The sequence below is a fragment of the Salvia splendens genome, chromosome 10 (genome assembly GCF_004379255.2).
Source record: "Salvia splendens isolate huo1 chromosome 10, SspV2, whole genome shotgun sequence".
NCBI classification, from domain to species: Eukaryota; Viridiplantae; Streptophyta; class Magnoliopsida; order Lamiales; family Lamiaceae; genus Salvia; species Salvia splendens.
This window is the reverse complement of record NC_056041.1, coordinates 23,394,460-23,418,322: the sequence shown is the minus strand read 5'-3', so window position 1 is coordinate 23,418,322 and position 23,863 is coordinate 23,394,460. Positions and strand designations below refer to the sequence as shown.

At 35.8% G+C, this 23,863-nt stretch overlaps 2 protein-coding genes across 6 annotated transcripts; both read left to right on the top strand.

Annotated features, from left to right (window-relative positions):
* The first annotated feature begins 248 nt into the window (after positions 1-248).
* LOC121752470 (organic cation/carnitine transporter 7-like) lies at positions 249-3,206 on the top strand. 2 transcript variants are annotated; one of them, XM_042147563.1, is made up of 6 exons: positions 249-333; positions 859-1,127; positions 1,214-1,451; positions 1,514-2,030; positions 2,114-2,316; positions 2,828-3,206. In XM_042147563.1, exons 2-6 carry the CDS (start codon positions 859-861, stop codon positions 3,053-3,055), a joined length of 1,455 nt encoding a protein of 484 aa, XP_042003497.1. In that variant the 5' UTR covers positions 249-333; the 3' UTR covers positions 3,056-3,206. The 2 variants fall into 2 exon arrangements, with proteins under 2 accessions (XP_042003497.1, XP_042003496.1); XM_042147562.1 differs by lacking the exon at positions 249-333 and adding an exon at positions 400-672.
* A 2,375-nt stretch (positions 3,207-5,581) lies between these two features.
* On the top strand, positions 5,582-11,687 carry LOC121752357 (YTH domain-containing protein ECT4-like). Of its 4 annotated transcripts, none has more exons than XM_042147377.1 (8): positions 5,582-5,974; positions 6,696-6,733; positions 6,836-6,998; positions 7,651-7,727; positions 7,811-8,323; positions 8,906-9,403; positions 10,040-10,252; positions 10,893-11,687. In XM_042147377.1, exons 1-8 carry the CDS (start codon positions 5,920-5,922, stop codon positions 11,148-11,150), a joined length of 1,815 nt encoding a protein of 604 aa, XP_042003311.1. In that variant the 5' UTR covers positions 5,582-5,919; the 3' UTR covers positions 11,151-11,687. The 4 variants fall into 4 exon arrangements, with proteins under 4 accessions (XP_042003311.1, XP_042003310.1, XP_042003313.1 ...); XM_042147376.1 differs by having other exon boundaries at positions 5,583-5,974; positions 6,836-7,013; XM_042147379.1 differs by lacking the exon at positions 6,696-6,733 and having other exon boundaries at positions 5,584-5,974.
* Positions 11,688-23,863: the final 12,176 nt, after the last annotated feature.

The window sequence follows — 23,863 nt, the reverse complement described above, 5'->3', positions numbered from 1 at the left end:
ACTAATTTAAAACATTAATCAAACTTTTTGTATGATATATGCTAACATAAAACTTTTTGTACTAATTTAAAACATTGATGAAACATTTTGTAGGCATGGTCCCCCTGTATCTGAGCTTAACTCGGCGTACTATTTTTTTTTTGTTATCCTATAATGTAAAAAAAATATAATAAAATGAGATTTTTGAAGATTTATTAAATGTATTTGAATATATGGAAACCAAATTGAAATAGTAGTACTGTACTAGTATTTGAATTGGGCGAAATAGAATAAATTGTTGAGGATCAGCTGCCACATTCCATCGTCAACGGAGGGAATACCCCTTCTCTAACTGTAAGAACCCCTCTTTGCCTATGCTTATCTTCTCCATTCTTACTGCTAATTTCCTTTTTTTGGTTCATCACTGCTGCTATTACGGAAATTGTTGTATCTTTAATTCGTTGTTATGATGCAAAATGAGGACAGGATTCTCTCTGGGTAGAATTCCGTCTTATGAATATATTGTTCCGACGTTTACATTGACAGTGCACCGACGACGCTAGAAATTCAGTTGATTTTCTCCAGATTCATTCGTCAGTTCACGGATTATTATGATTTTGCTAACAATTCATAAAAGAAGACAAAATATGCCAATATCACCCAGCTTTTTATACTAATGATTAATTCTCAACGGTAAACTTCCCCTAATAATATATGATTTTTTAGGTTTAGCTGTTGTGACTTCTTTAGAAGGTGGAGGCAGTAGTTTCAGTTTCATTTATAATGGTTCACTTGCCTCCATTAGGTTTAAATTTCTTCCACCATTTCACATGAAGCATTTTGCAACTCTTTCCCATCTTCTCATTCTTGATGGTGCAGATGGCAGAATCTGAGCATGTGTACTCTCTGGACGAAGCACTTGCCACGGTTGGATTTGGCAAATACCAAGGTCTTATGCTAGCTTATGGAGGACTTGGTTATATTGCTGATGCAATGGAGATTATGATTCTCTCGTTTATTGGAGCAGCGGTTGAATCGGAGTGGAATCTGTCTCCTGGTGAGCAGAGCTTGATATCAACTGTGGTCTTTGCAGGGATGTTGGTTGGGTCATATTTTTGGGGTGTCATATCAGATGCTTATGGACGAAAGTGAGATGCTCGAACTGAGTCTTTATCATTTCTGCAGTTCATTTTATATAGAATGAAGCATGTTCTGGTTCTCTTTCCCTTTCCAGGAAGGGAATCCTAGGTCTTGCCACTCTTACATCTGTTGCTGGGCTATTAAGTGCTTTTTCACCAAATTACATGTCATTGCTCACACTTCGTTGCATAGCTGGAGTCGGTCTTGGGGGTATGCATACTTTCACCACATGGTTTCTGGAATTCGTCCCTGTACCAAACAGAGGTGTCTGGATGATTGTCTTTTCAAGTTTCTGGACAATTGGAACAATATTCGAGGCCGGTCTTGCATGGGTATGTAATTCTCACTCTTCTCTCTTGCTCTTGAAACCTTGAAAATTGATATCCTTTTACAGATTGTCATGCCTAATTTTGGCTGGAGATGCTTACTCGCAATTTCTTCTGGACCTTGCTTCATCGTACTTCTCTTGTACTGTTTAGTACCAGAATCTCCAAGGTTTTTATGTCTGAAAGGGAAATTCAAAGAGGCTCATCATATTCTGGAAAAAGCAGCGCGCTTTAATGGGACAACACTCCAAAATGGGAGACTTGTTCTTGATCATATCAAGGATGGTAACGAGTTTGCAGCACCGGAAGATGCCCCTTTGCTGTCCCCTATAGTAGATGAAGCAGACAACTACAAAGGCAGTCCATCTTCCTCGTCACTTTTTCTCCTTTTCTCTCCAAAATTAATTAGAACTACCCTTGCTCTATGGTTTCTATATTTTGGGAATACCTTCTCATACTATGGTGTTATACTGCTGACTTCTGAACTGAGCAGTGGTGGAAGTAAGTGTACCCTAACCATGTTGCATTCAGAGAAAAGCGAAAACGCAAGCCTTTATCTAGATGTTTTTATTACTAGTTTGGCAGGTAAGACCGAATTGGATCAGACTAAAAGTTTTACAGCACGCTTACTAGTACTTACATTAGGCTGATGGCAAGTGTTCTTGCAGAGGTTCCTGGTCTCATTGTAGCAGCCTTCATTGTGGAGAGAGTCGGTCGCAAGCTTTGCATGATAATCATGTTTGTGGTAGCTTCTATTCTACTTATTCCGCTATTAACTCGTCAGAATGAGGCTACCACCACAGCTCTGTTGTTTGGAACTCGTGCATTAGTTTCAGCAACGTTCATAGTTGCCTGTATTTATGCCCCAGAGGTACACTTTTTATATTCCATATGTCCCGTCATAGTTGTGGTGTTTCTTTTGGCCACAGAAATTAAGGAATATATATTGTCTAGTGAGTTCACTGGAGTGAAATAAAATAGGAGATAAGATAAAGTACATAAGGAAAAAGAGAATAAAGTATAACACATAATAAAATAAATAATTGAAGTGAGAGTTAAGTAAGAGAGATTGTGTTGAATTTTTCCATGATGGAAAATGACTCAACTGTAATGGGACGGCCCAAAAAAGAATACGAATCTACTGGAATAGGACGAAGGGAGTATATCTTTTTTTAATTGTAAAAATGATGCATGATCAGGTTGTCACCAACCATCCAAGGAATGTTATGCAAAACTAAAGGTAGATGTGATCTTCCTAGGATAAATTGTTATCTTTTTGCATTTTATTAGGATTGTTTTTTTGAGAGACCATTATAGGATAAATTATTGTCTTTTGGCACATCTGGTTTATTGTATTGGCATCTTGATTTGTTGTTGCGCAGGTATACCCAACTAGCATAAGGGGGGCTGCTGTTGGACTAACGTCTGCTGTAGGGAGAATTGGAGGCATGATCTGCCCCCTCGTAGCAGTAGCACTGGTTGCTAATTGCCAGCAGATATATGCAGTTATTCTTTTCCAGGTTGTGATTCTTGGTTGTGCTCTCAGCGTCGTCCTCTCCCCTTTTGAGACAAAGGGTAAGAACTTGGTCGACATTCTTGAGACTGAATGATAGTTTATATCAGTTAGATAATGTATATGTTCATGTGATGTGATGATTGTTGTAGATGTTAGCGTAAGGTCTTGGAGTTAATTACTTATTCTGCAGAATGTGGAAATAGCTAAAATTGCAGAAGATTTATATATAACGCCCTTTCTATTTCTCTCTCTATCTCTTATATTAGTATTTGTTTTCTTCTGCAATCCTCTCTTTCTTTTTTTCTTCTTCAATCTTCACCAATGTCTTCTTCAATTGTGTGCTCTCTTCTGCTCATCAATCGTCTATCAGTAAAACTTGTTTCGATTTCGCAGAGGGGGAAAGTGTATTTGATTGATTGATTTATTAAAATTTGAAAAACTTCTCCGAATATGGTGGTCGTGTATGACGGGAGAGATCGTTGAATAAAAGAGGTATATCATCTATTTACCTTCTCAAAAAGAAAAGTAACGCATTCCAAAGGGAAAATATATGTAAATTATATTTAAAAAATTATGTAGTAGTTCAAAATGCATTAAAAAGCAAATACATTCTCCCTTGGAGAATGAGTTTTCATGAAAAGAGACAAATATGATAGTTATAGAATTTTACTTCTTCATTAATGAAGAGTTAGGATATCTCTTCAAAATAATAAAAAGGTATAATACCTTCTTAAATACCTCTCCCTTTCATGAAAAAAGGTAAATATGGTAGTTATACGACTTTACCTCTCCATTTACCTCTTCCATTTTGGAAGAGATACTCTAACTATCATATTTGTCTTATTTTCATGAAAAATCATTTTTCAAGAGGGAAGATATTTGAAAATGCATTACACACTTTATGTTTTTTAATGTATTTTGTACTATTATTTTATTTTTAAAAAATTATTTGCCTTTTATATACTTTTTCCTCTTTGAAATGTGTTACTTTTTGGAGGGTATATTTCATGTTTTGAGAATGTAAATAGATGATATACCTTTTTGATTTTTTCCTTTCCTTATTGGAGATGCTCTTAGAGTCTTAGTTCTTCGAGCTGCTTCATTTGTGAGATAGCATATGTTTCTCTCTTTTGATCAAAGTGTATAGAAACAAGCACTACTAATATGAATCTTGTTGATTCAAGAAACATATGTGCCCGGATTTGTTCTTGCAAAACTACCCAATAACCCAAACAAGAAATAGGACAATTAAAAAGATAGAAAAGAAGGAGAAGATGATATGTGTTATGATTTAGATTTAAGCTTAAGAAAGAAAAACCCAATGGGTACTTTCACAAACAAAAGTCTAATGGCTCCACCAACTAGCAACACAAGAACTAGCAAGCATACCTTAACAAATAATCTAAGGCCGGCAAGCAACAACAAGGGATTTTGGATAAATCTTCAATGATGAAGATGTGTGCTCAAATTTGAGTCTTTGTTCTTCAATAATGTTCAAAATCTAATGACAAAAACCCTAGACATAGGTATTTATACAAGAGGATAAAAATGATTAAGAAAAAAAGACAAAAAGAGTTCAAAAACGCAAGTAGTACAAAACGCCCGGGTCATGCGTTTTTCCTCCTTAGATCAGGCAAATTCTCTAGAATCGGGCGTTTTGCTTGTGAACTGCGCAACTTATGTAAAACGATCATAACTTCCTCATCCGGGCTCCAATTGAAGCGTGCAAGGTACTCACGCGGAGCTCTTTCGACGATGAAGACAATGGTGGTCTGAGAAGAGAATTTGGACTTTATCTTCATAGGAATATTCTGGTTTGAATTAGACCTCCAAATTCGGCTTAGTTCCTTGTCATGTCTCCACCTTCTTCTCGGACCCCAATGAACCCATGGCCATCGATGTCGTTGTATCCTATGATTGTGAATACTCGGATTCACATGAACTACAATTTATTTTATTAGGTTATTTTACAAATTTTGGTTCATTAAATCCTTGTACTAATTCATTTTTATTTTGGAGTTTCATTGAATGAATTTTATTCCAACAGACTTAAGAATTTAATTAACTTTTCTTATGTTAGTTAAGTTATTTAGTTATTTATTAATATTTATTTAAAAAATGAATTCAGTTGCAATATCGACTCAAGAATAATTGAAAAAATGAAAAAATTATAAGTTAATAATGAGCAATATCAATAATATTTTTTCATTTTTCAATAAATTATTACGATATAGCAAATGAATTAATTTCAAGATAAATAAGAGAAATAAATATATTTAACTAACAACAAGAAAAGTTAGTTCATTCTGAAATCTGTAAAATAAAGAACCAACCAAATTAAAATTAAAACTACATAAACCCCTTAGTGTATATTGAAATGCATTCGTATAAAGATCTAATGAATTGAATACCCCCTTGTTCCTCAGATAATTTGATGTACTTTTTTGACCATAGAATTTAAAATAGGAGTGAGAATGAAATATGAGAGAAAAAAGAGAGCAAAGTATAAAAGAAAACAAAAATTGACAACTTAAAAAATAATATACGATTCAACTACTTTAGTAAAGAAGGATTATTACTAAGAATCTAATGAAATAAAATATAGAAACAAAATATTGAACTCTCAAAGTTTTATCAGGTAAACACATGAAGCTGTATCGGAAATGAATCCAAAGAAGCATGCATATTTTGTATGCATATATAGTTCTCTCTAAAACCCTTTATTGTCTGTTTGTTTTCAAACCCTCCCGTGAAGCCAGTTCCAGCATTCTCTAGATGCCCTCGCTAAATTGAGAGCCAATTCCAATTGTCTATGGAAGGAGAGGGCTTTCTCGCGCACGCACTTATCCGATTCCTTTAGTTGGATCATCAGCTGAGTGATTCAGTTCCCGGCAGATCTGGTTTTTCAGTGGCTATTTTTTCAATTTGATTGGTTTTGAGTTAATTTGGCTGCGTTTAATGGAAGACGGTAATCAGCCGAGCCTCGATCGCTTCGCTCCTATTCAATCTACTGGTTCGTTCTTACCTTTTTATCGACTCTGCTCGTTTTTTTTACTTGCAATTTTTTTGGTTGCCCTCGAATTCATACCGTACACTCACTATGGAGCATTTAATCCTTAACAATGGCTGGTTTGGTATTGGAATGTTGGAATCCCTTTTGATTTGCATTTCTCAGATTTGGATTTTAGGGTTTACGTTTAGGGTATTGGAGCGATTTGTATATCATGCTCTACTGATTTATGTTTTGTTAGAATGGTTTAGGTGAAGTCTTGACTGAGCTGTCAGCCTCTCTAAAATGTGCTCTATTTTGAATCGAAGACAAATCACGATATGCCATACAATCTCTCAGTTGTCTTGGAACTGAATATATGGTTAATTGGGCAAGGATGTAGTTTACTGTTGTTGGCTCATTCCTTTACTTTCTGAATTTTTAAGACTCCTTAACGCTGCAGAATTTTACTCTTGAAATCGGACCTTGATCACAACCTCCGTTAATTATTGATGCACTCATCAAATTGATTTGGGTTGACAAATGCACACTTTTTAGTTTTCCATTCCTTTCTATTACCCCCGCCACCATCTTGTAGGATTTGTTTTCACTTTAACCATGTTATGATATATAATTGCGCATAAGGATTTTTTTTACTGCTGTAGTTTGTTACCTGAGTAAGCTCCATATTGTTGATATTAATTGTAAGTTTTTGTTTTTCTATGTAAATTATTGTTGGATCCAGGTGACCAAGCTGTTGAGAAACATAATTTGCCTGAACAGGTCTCTTCAGTAATATGATCCTTTACTGTGCTTGTAAATCCTTATGTGTTTTTAGCATATCTGATGTGCTCCATTTCTACTTCTCTTTCAACTTGTTACCAGCGTCCCTCGCCAAAAGGTGAAAGAATTGTTTCTACAAATCCTTCTCCAGATACTGCAATTTCAGGTGCCTCAAGAACCACAAAAGATCAGCCAGCAACTTCAGAACCAAGTGGAACTCTTACCGCAGTGCATCCATTCAATGCGTATACCCCTCAAGAACAAGGTTACTATTTTGGAGGTAGTTAATTGACAAAACTAAGGATGGATTTTTTTCCCTGTAGCACAACAGACTTGATTAATTGTATCCATGACAATTGGTCTCATTTTTGGTTGTTCATGCATAGAAATTTATGTCCTGATGTGGGAATACATTTTCTTTAGTGCTCCGATAGTGATAATGATGGCATATTTGCATGATTATTGCAGGATAATCATAGAAGCTTCTGCCGTGCAGGGAAAATATGAACCCATAGGAATTGAATTTTGAGTTACCTGACCAAGTCTGCATTTTTTTTTTCAAATGTGAACTTCTAGGTTGGCAACTCCTACTTCAAGTGTATCAAACATATTGACCTTAGGCTTTGATGATGGTCATGCCAACTGTGCTGATTTCTCTAGCACAGCTTCTGCACGCACATCTATACCTTATACAGAGAAAACTAGAAAAGTGTTTACGAATGTTGTTATTGTTGGAATTGGTCATCATTTCCTTTTAGGCGCTCTGTTTCTTCTCTCATCCCTTAGCAAAAAGAAAAATGTAAGGGAATTATACTGTCGCCTGGTGCTACCAATAAATGACGACTATGTCCTGTTCATGCATGTCTATGTTATACCTTGCATTATTTGTAATTTCCTCTAACATTGCTTTCCTGTAGGTTATGATAATGGCAGTGGTAACTGGGATGACCATTCTAACTATGTTAATGCCAACAACTTGCATGTCATACCTCCAGTGAGTGTAAATATTTTTGTCATACATATATTTTCTTATGATTGAAGACATAGACACTAATATATGTTTTAACAATGTGAAAGGGAATGTACAATGATAACTCTTCACTCTTCTTCCCACCAAGCTATGGCTTCGACTCCCAGATGGCATATGGACAGTTTTCCCCACTTGCTAGCCCAATGTCTTCAATAATGATTGATGGTCAGCTGTTTTCTCCACACCAAATGCCTGTGACTCCCCCTTACTATCCGCCAGCAGTTTCACCTGGCCCACATCATGTTACTTCGGGACTTCCAGCTTCACAGTTTGAATTGATGCCATCAGGAAATGGAAGCCAAGAAAACCTTATTGACAATGCATTTTTTGGGCCAGGGTCAGGTTATTATCTACCATTTGGTTCTTTTGGTGGTGGAGATCTTTCTGGGAATAGTGGTCATGGTCTTTACAATTTCCCTGGCGAGTTTGCTTCTAACGAACCAATGCCAAGCCGTTCGAGTTCCTTAGATACTAGCAGGTTCATGTCTCCATTAACTTCTGGAAATGTGTATCCTCAACCTATTGGCATACTTGGATCGTATGAGCAAAATGTTGCACAGGTTTGTCAAACGTAATGACAAAATGTACACTGCAGAAAAAGGATATATTCTTGTATAGCCAATTAACCATCCATTTAGTAGAGAAAACTTGTTTTCCTTTATTTCACATCATGTTTAAATCTGCTTGAGCAATCAAAGATCATATCTGCCTAGAAACTTTAGAAAGTTTTGTAAGTCTGTTAATAAGATGGATGGTGCGTCACTTTAAAGGAGAAAAACAGAGTCATAGTCAACTAGTCAAGCAGGTGATCAATTAAAGCTGATAGACACTTTATTTCTATTGTTTTGCCCATATGCTTTCAGTTCCTGTTTAGCTCATTCTCCCACCTGCAATCCACATAATACTAAAAACCCATTTATGTTCCACTGTGTTCCCTTCTGTTGAGTTCTGTATATGGAGGCATGTGTAATTAATTTTCTTCTTATATCTTGTTTCTTGAATATCTAATGCAGGTATCTCTTGTGTAAATTGTAAACATTGTAGTGATGATTGATCAATGGAAAATCTTCCATAAAACACTTTAAAATATCCACGTATTAAATTCTCACTTTTTTTCTGGATTGCTGATATTGTAATGGCAGGCATCATATCAGGGTTTCGGTTTAACAGTAAACTCCTCGGCTAGGCATTTTCCCCATAGTGGTTCTTACCAGAGCACTCTTGGGCCTAATTCCAACCGGACTCGATTTACGAGTGACAGAGGTGGAAGACGTGAAAGGGATAGAGATACTGTCAATATCTCTACAGACACACTTGGTATTTCTGGTGATCGGAACCGAGGACCTAGGGCTTTGAAGCCCACAAGCAAGATTTCCCCAGAAGAAGGATCTACTGATAGCAGTAAAGATGTTGAATCTACTTCTAGATTTCATGTCCAACATTTTAACTCCCCAGATTTCATAACCGATTATGAACATGCAAAATTCTTTGTCATCAAGTCATTCAGCGAAGACAATATCCATAAAAGTATTAAATACAATGTTTGGGCCAGCACACCACTTGGAAACAGAAAATTGGATGCTGCGTATAATGAAGCAAAAGAAATGGAGGGCATTTGTCCAATCTTTCTCTTTTTTTCTGTAAGATTCTTGAACTTTTACTCTGTTAATTTATGTCATGTAGGAGTCTGATCTGCTTGTTATTAGTTTCTAAGACTCTTGATTGATAAATTTGTATGGGAGATTTGATGTCTGCAATCTCCTGAAAAAGAAACTTGAACAATAAAAAGAACTATAAGCCACATATTTTAGTAAAATAATTGTATGGCACTGATAATAAACATACTTGCATTACCATGGCACCACCCTTTTTGGTTATGGGGACATTCATGGTATCAATAGACCCAAGTCGATGTTCATTCCGGCCCACACGTGTGGGGGCGTGTTGAAATCCCCCATTCTTGTCCCACATCGACTTGATGATGGTTCTGTCTCATATAACCCCCCCCCCCCCCCCCCCCCCCCCTCATGAAGCCTTTTAAGTGGTGAGTGACCCATTTCTATAAATAATGATACTGTAAGTACACTGGTTTTTTATTCCACATCACTTAACCACAATGTTCTGCAATTATATTGGTTGTTATTCCATATCACATAACCAATAATAATTGCATCAAATTCCATCACAAGTGAAACATGCATTTGGTGGATCTTTTATGGTGATTGCTATATCCGTTTCTTCATGTTTGCTATTGTAATAAGTGTGATTACTTGCAGGTCAATGCCAGTGGACAGTTTTGTGGGGTAGCTGAGATGGTTGGATCTGTTGACTTTGAGACCAGTGCTGATTACTGGCAGCAGGATCGGTGGAGTGGTCAGTTTCCTGTTAAATGGCATATTATCAAAGATGTACCCAACAGTCGCTTCCGTCACATACTTCTTGAGAATAATGACAACAAGCCTGTTACTCACAGTCGAGATTCACAAGAGGTTCTGCTATCTTCTGAAGTATTTTGTTCCATTTGAAAGTGTTTAACTGTTATCACTCAGCATTGCTATTTGAAAGTGTTCTAGCCAAAGTTATAATCTACTCCAATTTATTAGAAAACATTAGAGATCAGAGCTTACTTGTATCAAGTGAATTAGTGACTTTCACCTTGCAAAATTTCCCTTAACTTGCTAATCACATGACTGATTATATTCTACTTCTCTTGAAGGTTACATCTATAATATATAGCTAAAGGTCTTGGATTTCTTTGGCCATTGGTTTCTGGGCTCTTTGGTATCCTACACTGACTCCATATCAGAGGAGGAACTTTTTTCTGTCCAAAGTGTGCAGTTAATGGCTCTTTTTTATCGTCTTCCTTGTTCTTTTTTTGTTCTCCTTTTGGATTGTCTCCTCTTTTAATATCCAATTGTTTTCCACCAAAATTAAAAACCCGAGTGCCCAACCATGTAGGAAGTCAGTTCTGGGTCAAATGCTGTCAAGACTTTAGTTTTCTGTACCATACATGTATAGATCATCCACTCTTCTTGGAGGTTCATTACTGTGTGTGTGTGCTAACCTTTAATCATCTTGTTTTAATGGGTTGATGCATATGACTAACTTGATGGTATTTCTGTATTTTAGGTGAAGCTAGAACAAGGAATTGAAATGTTAATGATCTTCAAGAACCATGATGCTGACACCTCTCTTCTTGATGATTTTAACTTCTATGATGAGCGAGAGAAAGCCTTGCTGGACAGGAAGGCAAAACAGCGAGCTACTCCTACTGGAAATACGATGGCTACTCTTGCTACTGATTCGATAAATAAATTTTCAGATAACTTGGCTGATGCTCTCCAGTTAGATGGCGTTAAAAGCCTCTCAAACAAAGATGTGGAGTAACTCTAATGTTGGAACGCCAGCAGGCCGCAACTGCTTGTATTAGTTCAGAATTGGCATTGGAGTTGCTGACTGGGATCGTCGAGGTGACATTTAATTCATTCCATGCTTGCCGTAATCGGTTGCACTGCATAATCACTGCCCCTTTAGCATTGTCTCATTTTCTGTGTGTGTGAGAGTACCTGGCTGTTATTTATTTTTCTTAGGTAAGAAAGGAGGCTGAAATCCGTGATAGACCTCGTACTTCTTCGTCTCCCGCTCTTTAGGTTTTGTTCATTTGTTGCGTAATTGTTTCTTGTTAAGATTGTAGTTTTAGGCATGGGAGGATTAGAGGCCTCAAATGCCTGGTATTTTCTGCCCTTTTTTCCCTTCTCTTTTACCTTTTCTGGTTCAAGTGGGGCAGTTATTTAAGCTGCTATTAATTAAAGGAATGCAGCTAAAATTATTGCATCAATTGAATGAATAATTGCCCTTTGTTAAATAACCAAGATTTCAAATGACAGCTTCAAATTTATATTGTCAAATTGGTCGATGCTCTCATTTCTGTGTTGCTTTTCCTTGACATGTTTTTCGTAGTTATCTAAATTGTGTGTTTAAATGAATGAACTTGCTTCGAATTTTTTTTGTTTTGGAAATGGACTGATTATTTTGTTATAACTATATCAATTTTAAATTGTTCTGGTTTTTGAGATGATGGTCAGTTGTCGTCAAAGTAATGCTGAGATTGTTGCTTTAAATGTCTATATGACTAAAATGATGTCTTCAAATTAATACCGAGATCGGTGTGAAATCTCTGCAAGCCTCAAATGATTACTGTATTAAATAAAATGTAAATGTCTATATGACCAAAATGATGTCTTCAAATTAATACTGAGATCGGTATGAAATTTCTGTAGGCCTCAAGTGATTACTGTATTAAATAAAATGTACTTCCTCCTCTGTTCTATGTTACTCGAGTCTTTTTTTTTCACATTCGGTTTGAGAAAATGATACTCTCTTCCTTTCAAGATAGTTGAGTCATTTCTTTTGGGTACGACATTTAAAAAAATGATGCGTTAAAGGTTAAAGTGGAAAGAATAAGGTAAAAGAGAGGAAGAGAGTAAAATATAAGAGGATAATGCTTTTGCAAAAAGTGAAATGACTCAACTATTTGGTACAACCTAAAAAGGAATAAAACTTAATTACCTTGGGACGAAGGAAGTAATAAATAGTAAAAGTAGATGGTAAAGTGAGAGAGAATAATGAAAAAAAGTGTTCTTATACGTATGCTCTCTCTTATTTTATTCTATATTCACTTTAACTACTCTCTCCGTCCCATAAAAATTTTCCATTTTCTTCTGTCCTACTAAAATATGTGCACCTCTATTTTTAGAAAGTTATCCCAATTTATTACACTATACATCAACTTATTTGCAACTTATATCACCATTAAACACTATTAATAATGTGAGTTTCACTATCTACTAATACTATTTTAACTACATTTCTTCTAATCTCTCTTACTTTACCAATTTTGTCTTAATTCACGTGCCATATCAATTGGCTATATTTTTACGGGGTGGAGGGAGTATTTATTAGTAGGGAAATTGATCCCTAAAACCATAAACTTTGCCTAAAATTTGGTATTTCCCAATAACTTTATAATATCACAAACTTTGCACTTTGTTTGGTATTTCATACGACATGTCTATTACTATATTTGACTAATTTACGAGGCTCTTTTTATCCTACATATTATGAACTTAAAAGTGGTTTAAAATATTATAAAACGTATCAAGGTTGCCTACGTAAAATAAGATTTTGATAGATATACTATGTAAAATAAGATTTTGATGAATATATCTTATTTGTGTGAGTTTGGGAAATACCAAACAAAATGCAAAGTTTGTGATATTATAGACCGATTTCAAAGTTCGTGGGAAATACCAAATTTTAGGTAAAGTTCATGGTTTTAGATACCAATATCCCTTATTAGTACTCCATCGGTCCAAAGGAAGATGATTCCTTCATTGGACGGTACGAGATTTTATGCAGTTTTATTTTGTGTGTTAAGTGGAGAGAGTAAAGTAAGAGAGATGAAATAAAGTAGAGATTAAAGTGTTTCCAACTTTAGTAATGAGTAATCTTGGTTGGAATAAATAAAAAAGGAAAGTTAGTCATCTTCTATTGGACGGATAAAGTATATTTTTTCTAAAATAAGTGTAAAAAAAGTGACTCAAGTATTGTGGGACAGAAGAAAGGAGTACACCACTCTAGCTAATCAGAAAGCCTCAAGATGTGTAGACGGAGGGAGTATGATTTTTCTAAAATAAGAGTAAAAAGAAGTGACTCAAATAATGTGGGACAAAAGAAAGGAGTATACCACTCTAGCTAGTCACAAAGCTTTTGGATGCGTAGATGGAGGGAGTATAATTTTTTATAAAATAAATAAAAAGAAGTGACTCAAGTAACGCGTTGGATGACACTCTAGCTACTAATAAAGTCATATGGCATGTAGAACTTCAAATAAATATGACGTTTATGACATAAAACATTCATGGACTTAGACATTTTCAATGATGTCACACTTCACAGATATAAATGTACTTCAATGCTACATTGTTCCATCTACATAACATTGATCGCAGTTACACAACCACTCGTTAGGCGTTGCATCAAAAGTTACCATAGGCCTTCTTTGGAAGCTAGATTGAGATTAGTATAGTTAATTATTATAGTTTTAAATTATTATATTGTAGAGGGTTAAATTGACATTGCTAAGTATTTGTTTTGTTAAATCAGTAGCGGACGCAGAAAAAAGTTGTGGTAGGGGCTGCACTATATATACATACTTCCTTCGTCTGCGAAAAATTACATCTTATATCCTTTTCCCTTCGTGCGAAAATAATGATCTTTATTTTAATAAGTGAACTTTACGTTCCACTAACTTGTCTCAATCATAATTTATTACTACTATAAAAGTGTAATTCAAATTCCACTAACTTTTTTAATTCACTTTTTATCATACATTCTTAAAATCTGGATTGAGTCAAAATAAGACTATTAATTATGGATAAAGAATATATTTTTAGTAATATATATGAAAAAATATTACTATTAAACAAAATACTAATCCAATTGAATAACTCAAAATTGTTGTCCTAAGTAGTTATAGAAGACTAAAAGAGAGTAATTATTACATGAGACAACTCCAAATTTCAATATAAATACCTCAAACTCTAATTCTAAAATAAAAACTCTAAACCAACATCTTAAACTTAAAACAAATAAATGCCAATTATTTATACCGTATAATTTAAACTACACGTCCAGACATGTTTTTCATATTTCATTCTTAATATTCAAAATAAAGTAATTATAAAAAAATATAAAAAATAAATATTTGCATAGCTGAATTGTAAAGAAAAAGAATTAAAAAGAGTGAAAATTTGAATTTATAATATTAAACGCATAGAAACCTTCTATCAACTTATTAAATTATAATAAATTCAATTTTAAGATGTAATCGCCATTTTGTAAGGGTGTCCATTATGGATAGCGGCGGCTATAGCCGCGGGTTGGGGCGGGCGTGGGGCGAATCATAGTGTAGGCGACGTCCGCCCCGGGGCGGACGAGAATTTTGGGGCAGACCGGCATTCGGCAAAACCGGGGCGAGAACGCGCCGAGCGGCTTTTCGCCGCGCCTATAGGCGCGCCGGCCATAGTGCGCCGGCGATAGGCGCGCCGACGGTCCTCGAATTTTTCTTTTTCTTTTTCAAAATTCACTCTATAAATACCACTGCTCCACCTCCCATTTTTCACCATTTTCACACACTCTCCCTTCATTCACTATCTACACTTTCACTCTCTAAAAATGCATAGTGGAGACGATGAATCACTCGACTCGCAGGAATCGGGCTATGGCGGCAATCCTTCACAGGGATATGGCGGCTATCCTACTCATCCGTCGGGATATGACGGCTATCCTTCTCAGCCGTCAGGCTATGGCAGGTCTCCGTCCCAGCCGTGGAGTTGGAGTCAAACCCCCCGCCGTGGGCATCGAGTCCAAACCTTCATCCATCTCAGTCGTGGAGGTCTTCTCCAACGCCCCCACCTTTTCAACGGAATCTGAGTCGGTCGGCGTTTGGAGATTACAGACCCAACCTCGACGTGCTTAACCAGCCACGTCTGGAGTCCCCTTTCCCATCCAGTCACTTTCCTTACACCGAAGCAGATCAAGACGCACTGGATACCATGATGGGGCTGCTCAGTTCCGGTGTCCCGGATATGCCGGTTGCACGGGTGGAAACGCCCGTTCCGACCCGAAGTAGCGCAGGGGGCGGTGGCGGAAGGAGCGGCGGACGCGGTGGCAGTGGCGGTGGATCGGGAAGCGCTGGTGGCGGCTCGGGCAGTGGCGTCGGCAGCGGCGGTGGCGAGGGAAGGGGCGTCGGTAGTGGCTGTGGCTCGGAGAACAAACGGGGCAAGCTCTACACGAAAGCGGAGTCCATTGCCTTGGCGAGGGCTTGGGATGCCATCACATCGGACCCTATAGTGGGCACCGATCAGACCGAGGGGAGCTTCTGGAGGCGCGTCCTGATGGCGTACGACGAGTTCAAGCCGCGGGGCGCCCGAGAGCGCGACCCAGAACAGATCTGCAAAAAGTGGTCTCGGATTCTCCCGCCTACCAAGCGCGCGTGCATATACCAGAATAACCTTATGCACGCTGAGAGTGGCCGAAGCGAAGCAGACGTGAGGGCCCTGTCAATGGGCCAATACAACACGGAGGGCTGGCCGAAGTTCACAATGTGGGAATAGTATCAACTCCTCGCGGATTTTCCGAAATTCAAGGCCATCTGCGCGCAAGAGGTCAGTAGAGCTCCTATGCCGAAGCGTACAAGACACAACCTTGCCGGGGACTACAGCAGCGAAAGCGGCTCGCACTCGTGCGAGCAGAGCGACGAGCAAGTCGAAGAGCCCGCCCCTACACACACTAGGCGAGGACGGCCCCTGAGACAAAAAGCCTCTATCCGCAGCGCCAGAGGGGCTAGAAGTGCCTCTCGCCTATCGTCGGCGCCGTCTGGACCGCGTTTAACGCAGCCCGCCCCAATCCCACCGCCGATGGTTCCTGGTCCTGCCGAGGTCTTGAGGGAGAACCTCGATGCGTAGTTGATGCAACAACTGCAGGACGTCTGCGGCAAATACGGAGCAGAGACTGACCCGTTCATCAAGAATATATACTTGAAGCTCATAACTCGGCTTCAGCGGCGTCTAGGGTTGGCTGATGAGGCAACTGGGGCAACGGCAGCCGGCAGCAGCGAGGGAGGCGGAGAAGAAGAGGGAGACGGAGAAGAAGACGAGGAAGCCGACTCCGACACCGAGTAGACAGTGGCAGAGTTTTTATTTGTATTTTATTTTTATTTGTATTGTATTTTAAATATTCGTTGTACAATTTTACCCTTTTCAATACAACGAGTATTCGGTCCCAATTATCTCGGTTTCTAATTATTTACACTGCGGTGATTTTAATTATACTTGATTGAAATAAAAAACAATGTTAAAATGAAAATTGATTATAAAATTTGGGGGCTATTGGAAGTGTCCACCATAGTGGCGGAAACAAAATTTTGGGGCTGTGGATAAAAAATTTGGGGCTATGGACAAATTTTGGGGCGCGGCTATTGGAGTGTCCACATTATAGTGGACACTCTAAAGTCCATAAAAGTTGCACTATTTTATTCAATCAGAGTCGCAGAAAAATTTATAACTACTTATTTTTTGGGATTTGGGCCATCTTCTTCCCCAAAACAGCCATTTGTATCTCAATTAGCACCTGCAGATTTTAAATTCTCAGATCATGTTTAGCAGCTTCAGCCCATTGTAATCATTAATATCAAGCGATTTAGTGTTCAACATCATTGATTTAGGAAGGGCTGGGACTGTTATTTGAAAATTTCAGAAGATTATAGCAGTAGGAAAAAAAAGGAAAAAACAAGTTTTGGGAAGGGCTTAAGCCCCTCCATGGCTCTTACTATGTCCGCCACTGGGTTAAATAAGTGGTGTGGATAACTTAAAGGATATAATATATAATTGTACTTGCCAGTGACTTAATGGTCTAATAATATTAAAAATTTAAGTGTTCTTTCAAAATTTCAATCGAGGAATGAATCTCATTATTGGCTAAACTACTATTTTCTATTTGCCTATAATGTACACAGCACAAGTTCTTGTCTCAATCCTTTGAGGGGAGGTAAAACGCTGCACAAAATCAAAGTACATCACTAAACAAACAAAATGTGTAATGATCTTAGCTCTAAGGACTACTAGTATTACATCCGTGCGATGCACGACTCAGTATTTTGAAAATATGGATCTTATATTGAAACAATACAATATTGAATGTGTCATCACAACTAATATCATTATCATCACAAAACCGAAAGAAAGGCCCAACATATGAAAAATGTAGAAGTGTAGAAACGTGAATACTTATTTTTCCACATCTACTCCTGAGACACCTGAATAGAATATGGAGCTTATGTTGAAATAACACAACATTAAATGTATCATCACAACTAACATAATTATCATCACAACTGATGTGTAATTTTCGAGTTATAAAATCAAGTGCAAGATCACACAAGTTTAATAAAATAACTCTAATATTACAACGATACTGCAAGAATATATCATCGAATGTACTACTTCGAGTGCCGATCCATAAGGAAGGTAAAGATTATTTAACTCTAAAGCAAACAAAACACATAACAATAAATACTTTACTTTGGAGATTTGGATCAAAGATCATGCAACAACAATTAAAAATAAAATAAAATGAGCAAGACGAATTAAGAGATGAGATTGTTACTCCAATCATTCATAGATTAAAGGTGATTTATTCTAATATACAATTATATCTTATGAATTACGGGATTACAAAATCAACTCTCAATGCTAGCACTAAGATATAATAGCTGAACACATATTCTATAAACCAACTTTCATTTATCTAAGAACCCTACGAATGCGAGAGACTCAAAGATCAACTACTATAAGCACTGGCACATGACATCCATTATCATATTATCCTCTACACAATTCTAATTGATAATTCGTTATCACAAAGATCTATCTTATTCCAACTTAAAGAGACGTTTAAATAAGAATAAAGATCTTCTACAATTGATGCACCAAAAATAATAAATTCAAACAATACGATTGTGATAAGGACGATCATAAGATAGGGAAATAGAATAATTCAGACGAACAATTTATCCAATAACATGTTTGGATCAACACAAAATCTTTAGCTAAGCATTTTCACAGTAAGATCCATGACATATGGAGAGAAAACTCTTAAAACCATGGAGCTTTGATGAAGACAATGACTTAGGTCTTGGAATGCCATCAATATTATTTATCAGATTTAAGAGGATAACATTTAAAAGAATTTTCATTTTATCCATTGGGTAATAAATATTATTGGTTCCAAGTTTTAACCGTGACAAGCTCCCAACTAAATGAGATTTGACTAATTTGATAACCCTTTATTATATACTCTCTCTGTCCCACTTAAAATGAAACATTTGGAAATCGGAATAAGATTTTATGTATTATTGTTTGTGAGTTAATGAAGAGAGAGTAAAGTAAGATAAATGAAAAAGTAGAAACATAGTTGTTTATATTTTAGAAAGCGTTTCATTTTTAATGAGATAACCAGAAAAAGAAAATGTTTCATTTTAAATGGGACAATGGAGTATATCAAATCCATCATGCCTTAGTATTGTATATTAAAAGTTGATACCATTTTATGATAATGACATGTATCAATATTCTATAAAAGTGGGCAGGAAAATGGATTTTGTTGTATTTGGCTTTTATATTTATGTATAGATCGATAAATATTATTCTTATTATTATATTATTTAAAATTTACAAAAAAATTATAAACACTGACAAAATAAAATAAAAACAAATAAACAAAAGTCATAAATTGCAATAATTAAAATACAAATAATTTTAAGAAGGTTTGAAATTTTAGAAGTAGAGAATATGTTATTCTCATCATCCATGGTGAATAAATTAAAAAAATGAGAAATTGTAAAATAGAAGAAAGATTATCTATAGAGAAAAATAGAGATTTTTTTTTGCGAATAGAACTATAGCAAATGTGATCTCTATTGGTAGAGGATAAAAAAATATGAATTTTGGTATAATTTATCTATATATTTCATTTAATATTAAATAAAATATTTATTGACCAATGATATAGTAACAAATGGCATAATCACATTAGTCAATAAAATAAATTGAGAGAGACCACATGGTTTTATTTTATGCAATCGTCATAGGAATAATCTTTAAGAGAATTTTCATTGTAACCATTGGATATATATAAGTGTGATTTTATTGATTTGACAAATCTTTATGATATATACTCATATCAATCATGTGATAATATAGGTATACTATATGCTAATGAAATTTTATAATATAGTGACCAATCTTTCATGAAACTGGACGGGAAAATGGATTCTTTGGTATTCCGTTTATATATATTTATAGATTACGTACTCCACATACTAATAAACTATAGACACTTAACCAAACAGTTTCATAGTAGGTATACCAATGCTCTCCAACCGCTTATATATATTTATAGATTACGTACTCCACATACTAATAAATTGTAGACACTTAACCAAACAGTTTCATAGTAGGTTTACCAATGCTCTCCAATGTATCCATGTGTCCATCACGGATATCTAATAGTATCTCGTAGTCATGAGAATAACTACACTCTCTAAGAATGTGATGCAAACCATATGCTAACGTATAACATATAATCTGAAGGGGTTGGCAGCGGAAGCATGAATAAATCAGAGAACACGATCTATTTAGTAGATTATTCAGACAACTTCTATTCGCGCAATTATCATATGTATCATGCTCATAACTTGAATTAAAACATGCTTTATGATTAATTGAAATCTAAAACATGCTTTTCTATGGAATAGAATCATAACTTCTTGATTCTCCAAAGAATCGTAGATGGCTTGTTACTTCTCCACGTGAAGATGTTGAGTATTCGACCATAAATCTTCTGACTGGTTCCCGAACTGTATTATGATATGAGTGTGGGCTGATCTCACCAGGATACTAGGACTTATATATACAAGACAGAGTTCCATCACGGAGTAGAAGAGGGAAAAATCATCCCTCTAGAGAGAGAGAGGAGGGGGACGAAAATTTTATGAAAATAATTAGTGTATTTTTTGTCTCCTTTATTCTCCTATTTATATTAAGTTACATATTGGGCCCAGTCAGGGATCTATGGAAGGTTTTGGATATGGTCTCCCCCAATTAGCTTTTTACTAATTAAATTGAACCCACAATTTAATACAAGCTTATATCGGAATATTATTAGCAGCCACAATTTAATACAAGAAATAAATATTTATCAAGACCTTGTCTTTTAGTAGATAGCATAAAGACACATCTTGCTGTTAGATCCGTTTAGTGCTTCACAACACCAATGTCATCTTATTTCAAACTTAGAAATATGCGGATTGACATTGCAGCCTTTCACGATAAGTAGTCTAAGCCTATCTGAGTTGTGAAATTCTTCTTTTTCTTTATTCAGAACTGACCGTGTTACCTTAAAGTGGACGTCGCCCACAACCGGTCTACTAAAATAAAGACTTAGACTTTGTTAAGTTTCTTATACATTTAAATATGTTATTAAACAACCATTAACTGTAAAACATAACATCATTATGACAAAAATAATATGTTTTATTCCTTGGAAAATAAAATAAGAGTTTTTACAGTATTCAATTACCCGAAAAGTGATTTATAGTATACAAACTCTAACATAATCAATATCTCAATCTTAATGATCATTGGTTAAAATTAATTTAAAATCATACTTTATCATCATCTATCATCATCTCACACCATTAATGACAGTCATGGTTCAAGGGAACATTTCTAGGAATAAGAGCAAACAATCAAGTTAATTATTCCACTAAAGACACAAAATCCATAGAAAATTAAATTTTCATGGTATGTGATATGTTAAGTATGTATTAATACCTACTAATTTTTAAGACAATACAAGATTCAAACTCCCACTGATTCAAAGCAAACAACATCTAGGCACTCCAAGTTCTTGTTGTGCTTTCATACACGTTGAGACTTGCTGAAAGGTTTAGTTATCTTAGTAGGTACTCTTTCTAATTTCACACTACTCATTTTTGCTAATTTTGATCTAGCTCTTGGCTTTGGTAATCAAACCAACACTTATATTTGTTTGGAACTATTCCAACTTAATGAACTATAATTATGAACATCATATGTCCATGCTGAGATTCAAACTATGTTGGAAACTAATATCAATATACTAAGTAACTGATAATTTTTAATGCACACCATTGACTATGAATTATTCTTTAATTCCTATAAGGTACTTAAGAATAGATTCGATAGTCTTCAGTATTCTCTCTGGAATTTTTATTGAAATTTGTTTATCACGCTAAATGCACAAGTCATATATGGTTTATAACAAATAAAGATATACATAATAGATCCTTCAACATATAGTTTTTATATTTGATGATAGTGAAATGAGAGGAGTATGTAACAATATGTGTTAGCTCATCTTTTTAGAAGGGAAATAAAATAAGCTCATCTGTTGCATATTCAGTACTTGTTATCTTTTGAAGTGTTTTGTTGGGATCCAAACGTTTTATGCAATGAAGTTGTTTTTATGCATCTCTTTCGGTTTGAATTTGTTTCATTCTGCCTAGGTAGCTTAGATCTAGTTGTCACGGTAATTTCTAAGTGTTGAAAGCATGATTTCATTTGGAATTGCTCGATCTGAGATTGTTAGTTAAGTTTGTTGTTTGGATTTAGTTTCCGAAGTAATTAAGTGCAAAATCCGAGTTTACGTGAAATCTGTCACCTTGCATGTCGCCCAGTAAGTTTAATTCTTGATTTCACTCGATTAATCTTCGAATTTTAGAGTGTTAATTTGTGGATCTGAATTGTGAAGTTGTTAATCTGTAAGTGTCATCCATGGAATCTGAGTTTGTTTGATTTTGTGCATACTTGTTGAAGAAGACAACATCCACATCCAAGTTTGGGACAACTTTTACTTTTTAGTTACTTTTTGCTTTTGTCCTTTACTTTTCTTGCTGGTACCCTACAGACCTGACAGTGCAGCCACCAAACCACCACCTATTCTCTGATATTCCGTTTAGCCTTTTATAGTAACTATCTACTTTCCACATATCCCTGAAACACCGTGTCCCCCACTCTCACGTACACAGCTACATGTCAATCACTTTCACACCACCCAGTCAGTAGAGTACCACCTTTAATTCCTGTCTAGGTAGAATCTCAACCAAAGCGTGGTAGCTAACCAAACCCCTCCAGATTATCACCACAATTACCCAAGCGTGTCAATCTCTGTGGGATTCGACCCTTACCTCCACTATACTAACCAGTAGAAGTGGGTTGAGGAATATTATTGATACCAAGTTCAAGTTGGCTAGGATTTCTATCCTGATCAGGTGGATACATACTTGCTTAACACGACACCGAGAACCTGCACCTTCGGGGACAGAGGGAGTGTATAGTATTGGGATTGCGCAACGAAAATATGCGTTAATTAAATAGAACCCAAAGTAAATATATTTAGGTGATTAAGTGATTACAACCGATTTTGTGCAAAACACATATATAAACACATCAAATTCACATAAAATACATAAATTTAATGTGTTTGTGATTGTTTTGTTGGGATCCTCCAAGACTCGTACCTTCTCCACGTGTAGAGTCTTGACTCAACCTTAGATATTCTAACTTATTCCCTTGCTCATGATTAGCCATTTGAATGAGCAAATCTCAGATAATCACTATATATCTAGATAATACACATGTAGACAAGAGCCCTAGTAATTTGAGGATGGAAGAATTAGATCTAGATCTGCACAAGAAGGGCTAGAAAAATTCTTCTCTCTTATGACAGTAAGAGGCGTTGATTTTGAGGTAAGGATTTATTGAGCCATGTATGTATGGACTAGGTTGGGGATCCATGGATGAATTGGATCGGGCCAACCTATTGGACAATTACTAATTAAATTTATCAACTCATAATTTAATATATATCCAATTGAATATTATTTTATACCACTATAGAAAATAATATTGACTTCCCATTCTATCCTAAAATTACGAATAATCTGATTCTATTTAAATTTGTATTATTTATGTGTTTAAGATGTCAATAATCATTAAATTAATTCTTTTATCTGCTATAGATTATCAGTTAAATTTAGTATATTTTCCAAAGAGTTGTCTAGTTTGGAACTTCATTTGTTATTCATTGTGTGGGAAAATCTTAGGCCACCTTGATAGATCTAGATGAAGCTACGAAGACAAGAACCCTAATTGTGTTACGAAAAACACGAAGATTTAGATCTAGATTTGCATGAGGAGAGCTAGAAAATATTCTTCTTTCTTCTACACTAGGGGGTGCCGATTTTAGGGTTAGAGAAGGAGGCTATGAATCTTTTCTTCTCTTCATCTCTATTTATAAAACATTCTTTAGACTAGGTTAGGGATCCATGGATGAATTGGATTGGGCTAACCCATTGAATATTTACTACTTAAATCAATTAGTCATGACTTAATATATATTCAATGAAGGAACGTTATATTGCTAACTTTTTAAGTTGC

Bases quoted from the DNA above. Each gene is read 5' to 3' on its own strand.
- LOC121752470 (XM_042147563.1), top strand. From the start codon at position 859: ATGGCAGAATCTGAGCATGTGTACTCTCTGGACGAAGCACTTGCCACG. The intron at 1,452-1,513 runs GTATGTAATTCT...ATCCTTTTACAG, and splicing joins TCGAGGCCGGTCTTGCATGG to ATTGTCATGCCTAATTTTGG. The intron at 2,031-2,113 runs GTAAGACCGAAT...GTGTTCTTGCAG, and splicing joins TTTTATTACTAGTTTGGCAG to AGGTTCCTGGTCTCATTGTA.
- LOC121752357 (XM_042147376.1), top strand. From the start codon at position 5,920: ATGGAAGACGGTAATCAGCCGAGCCTCGATCGCTTCGCTCCTATTCAA. The intron at 7,014-7,650 runs GTAGTTAATTGA...GCTTTCCTGTAG, and splicing joins ACAAGGTTACTATTTTGGAG to GTTATGATAATGGCAGTGGT. The intron at 8,324-8,905 runs GTTTGTCAAACG...TTGTAATGGCAG, and splicing joins ATGAGCAAAATGTTGCACAG to GCATCATATCAGGGTTTCGG.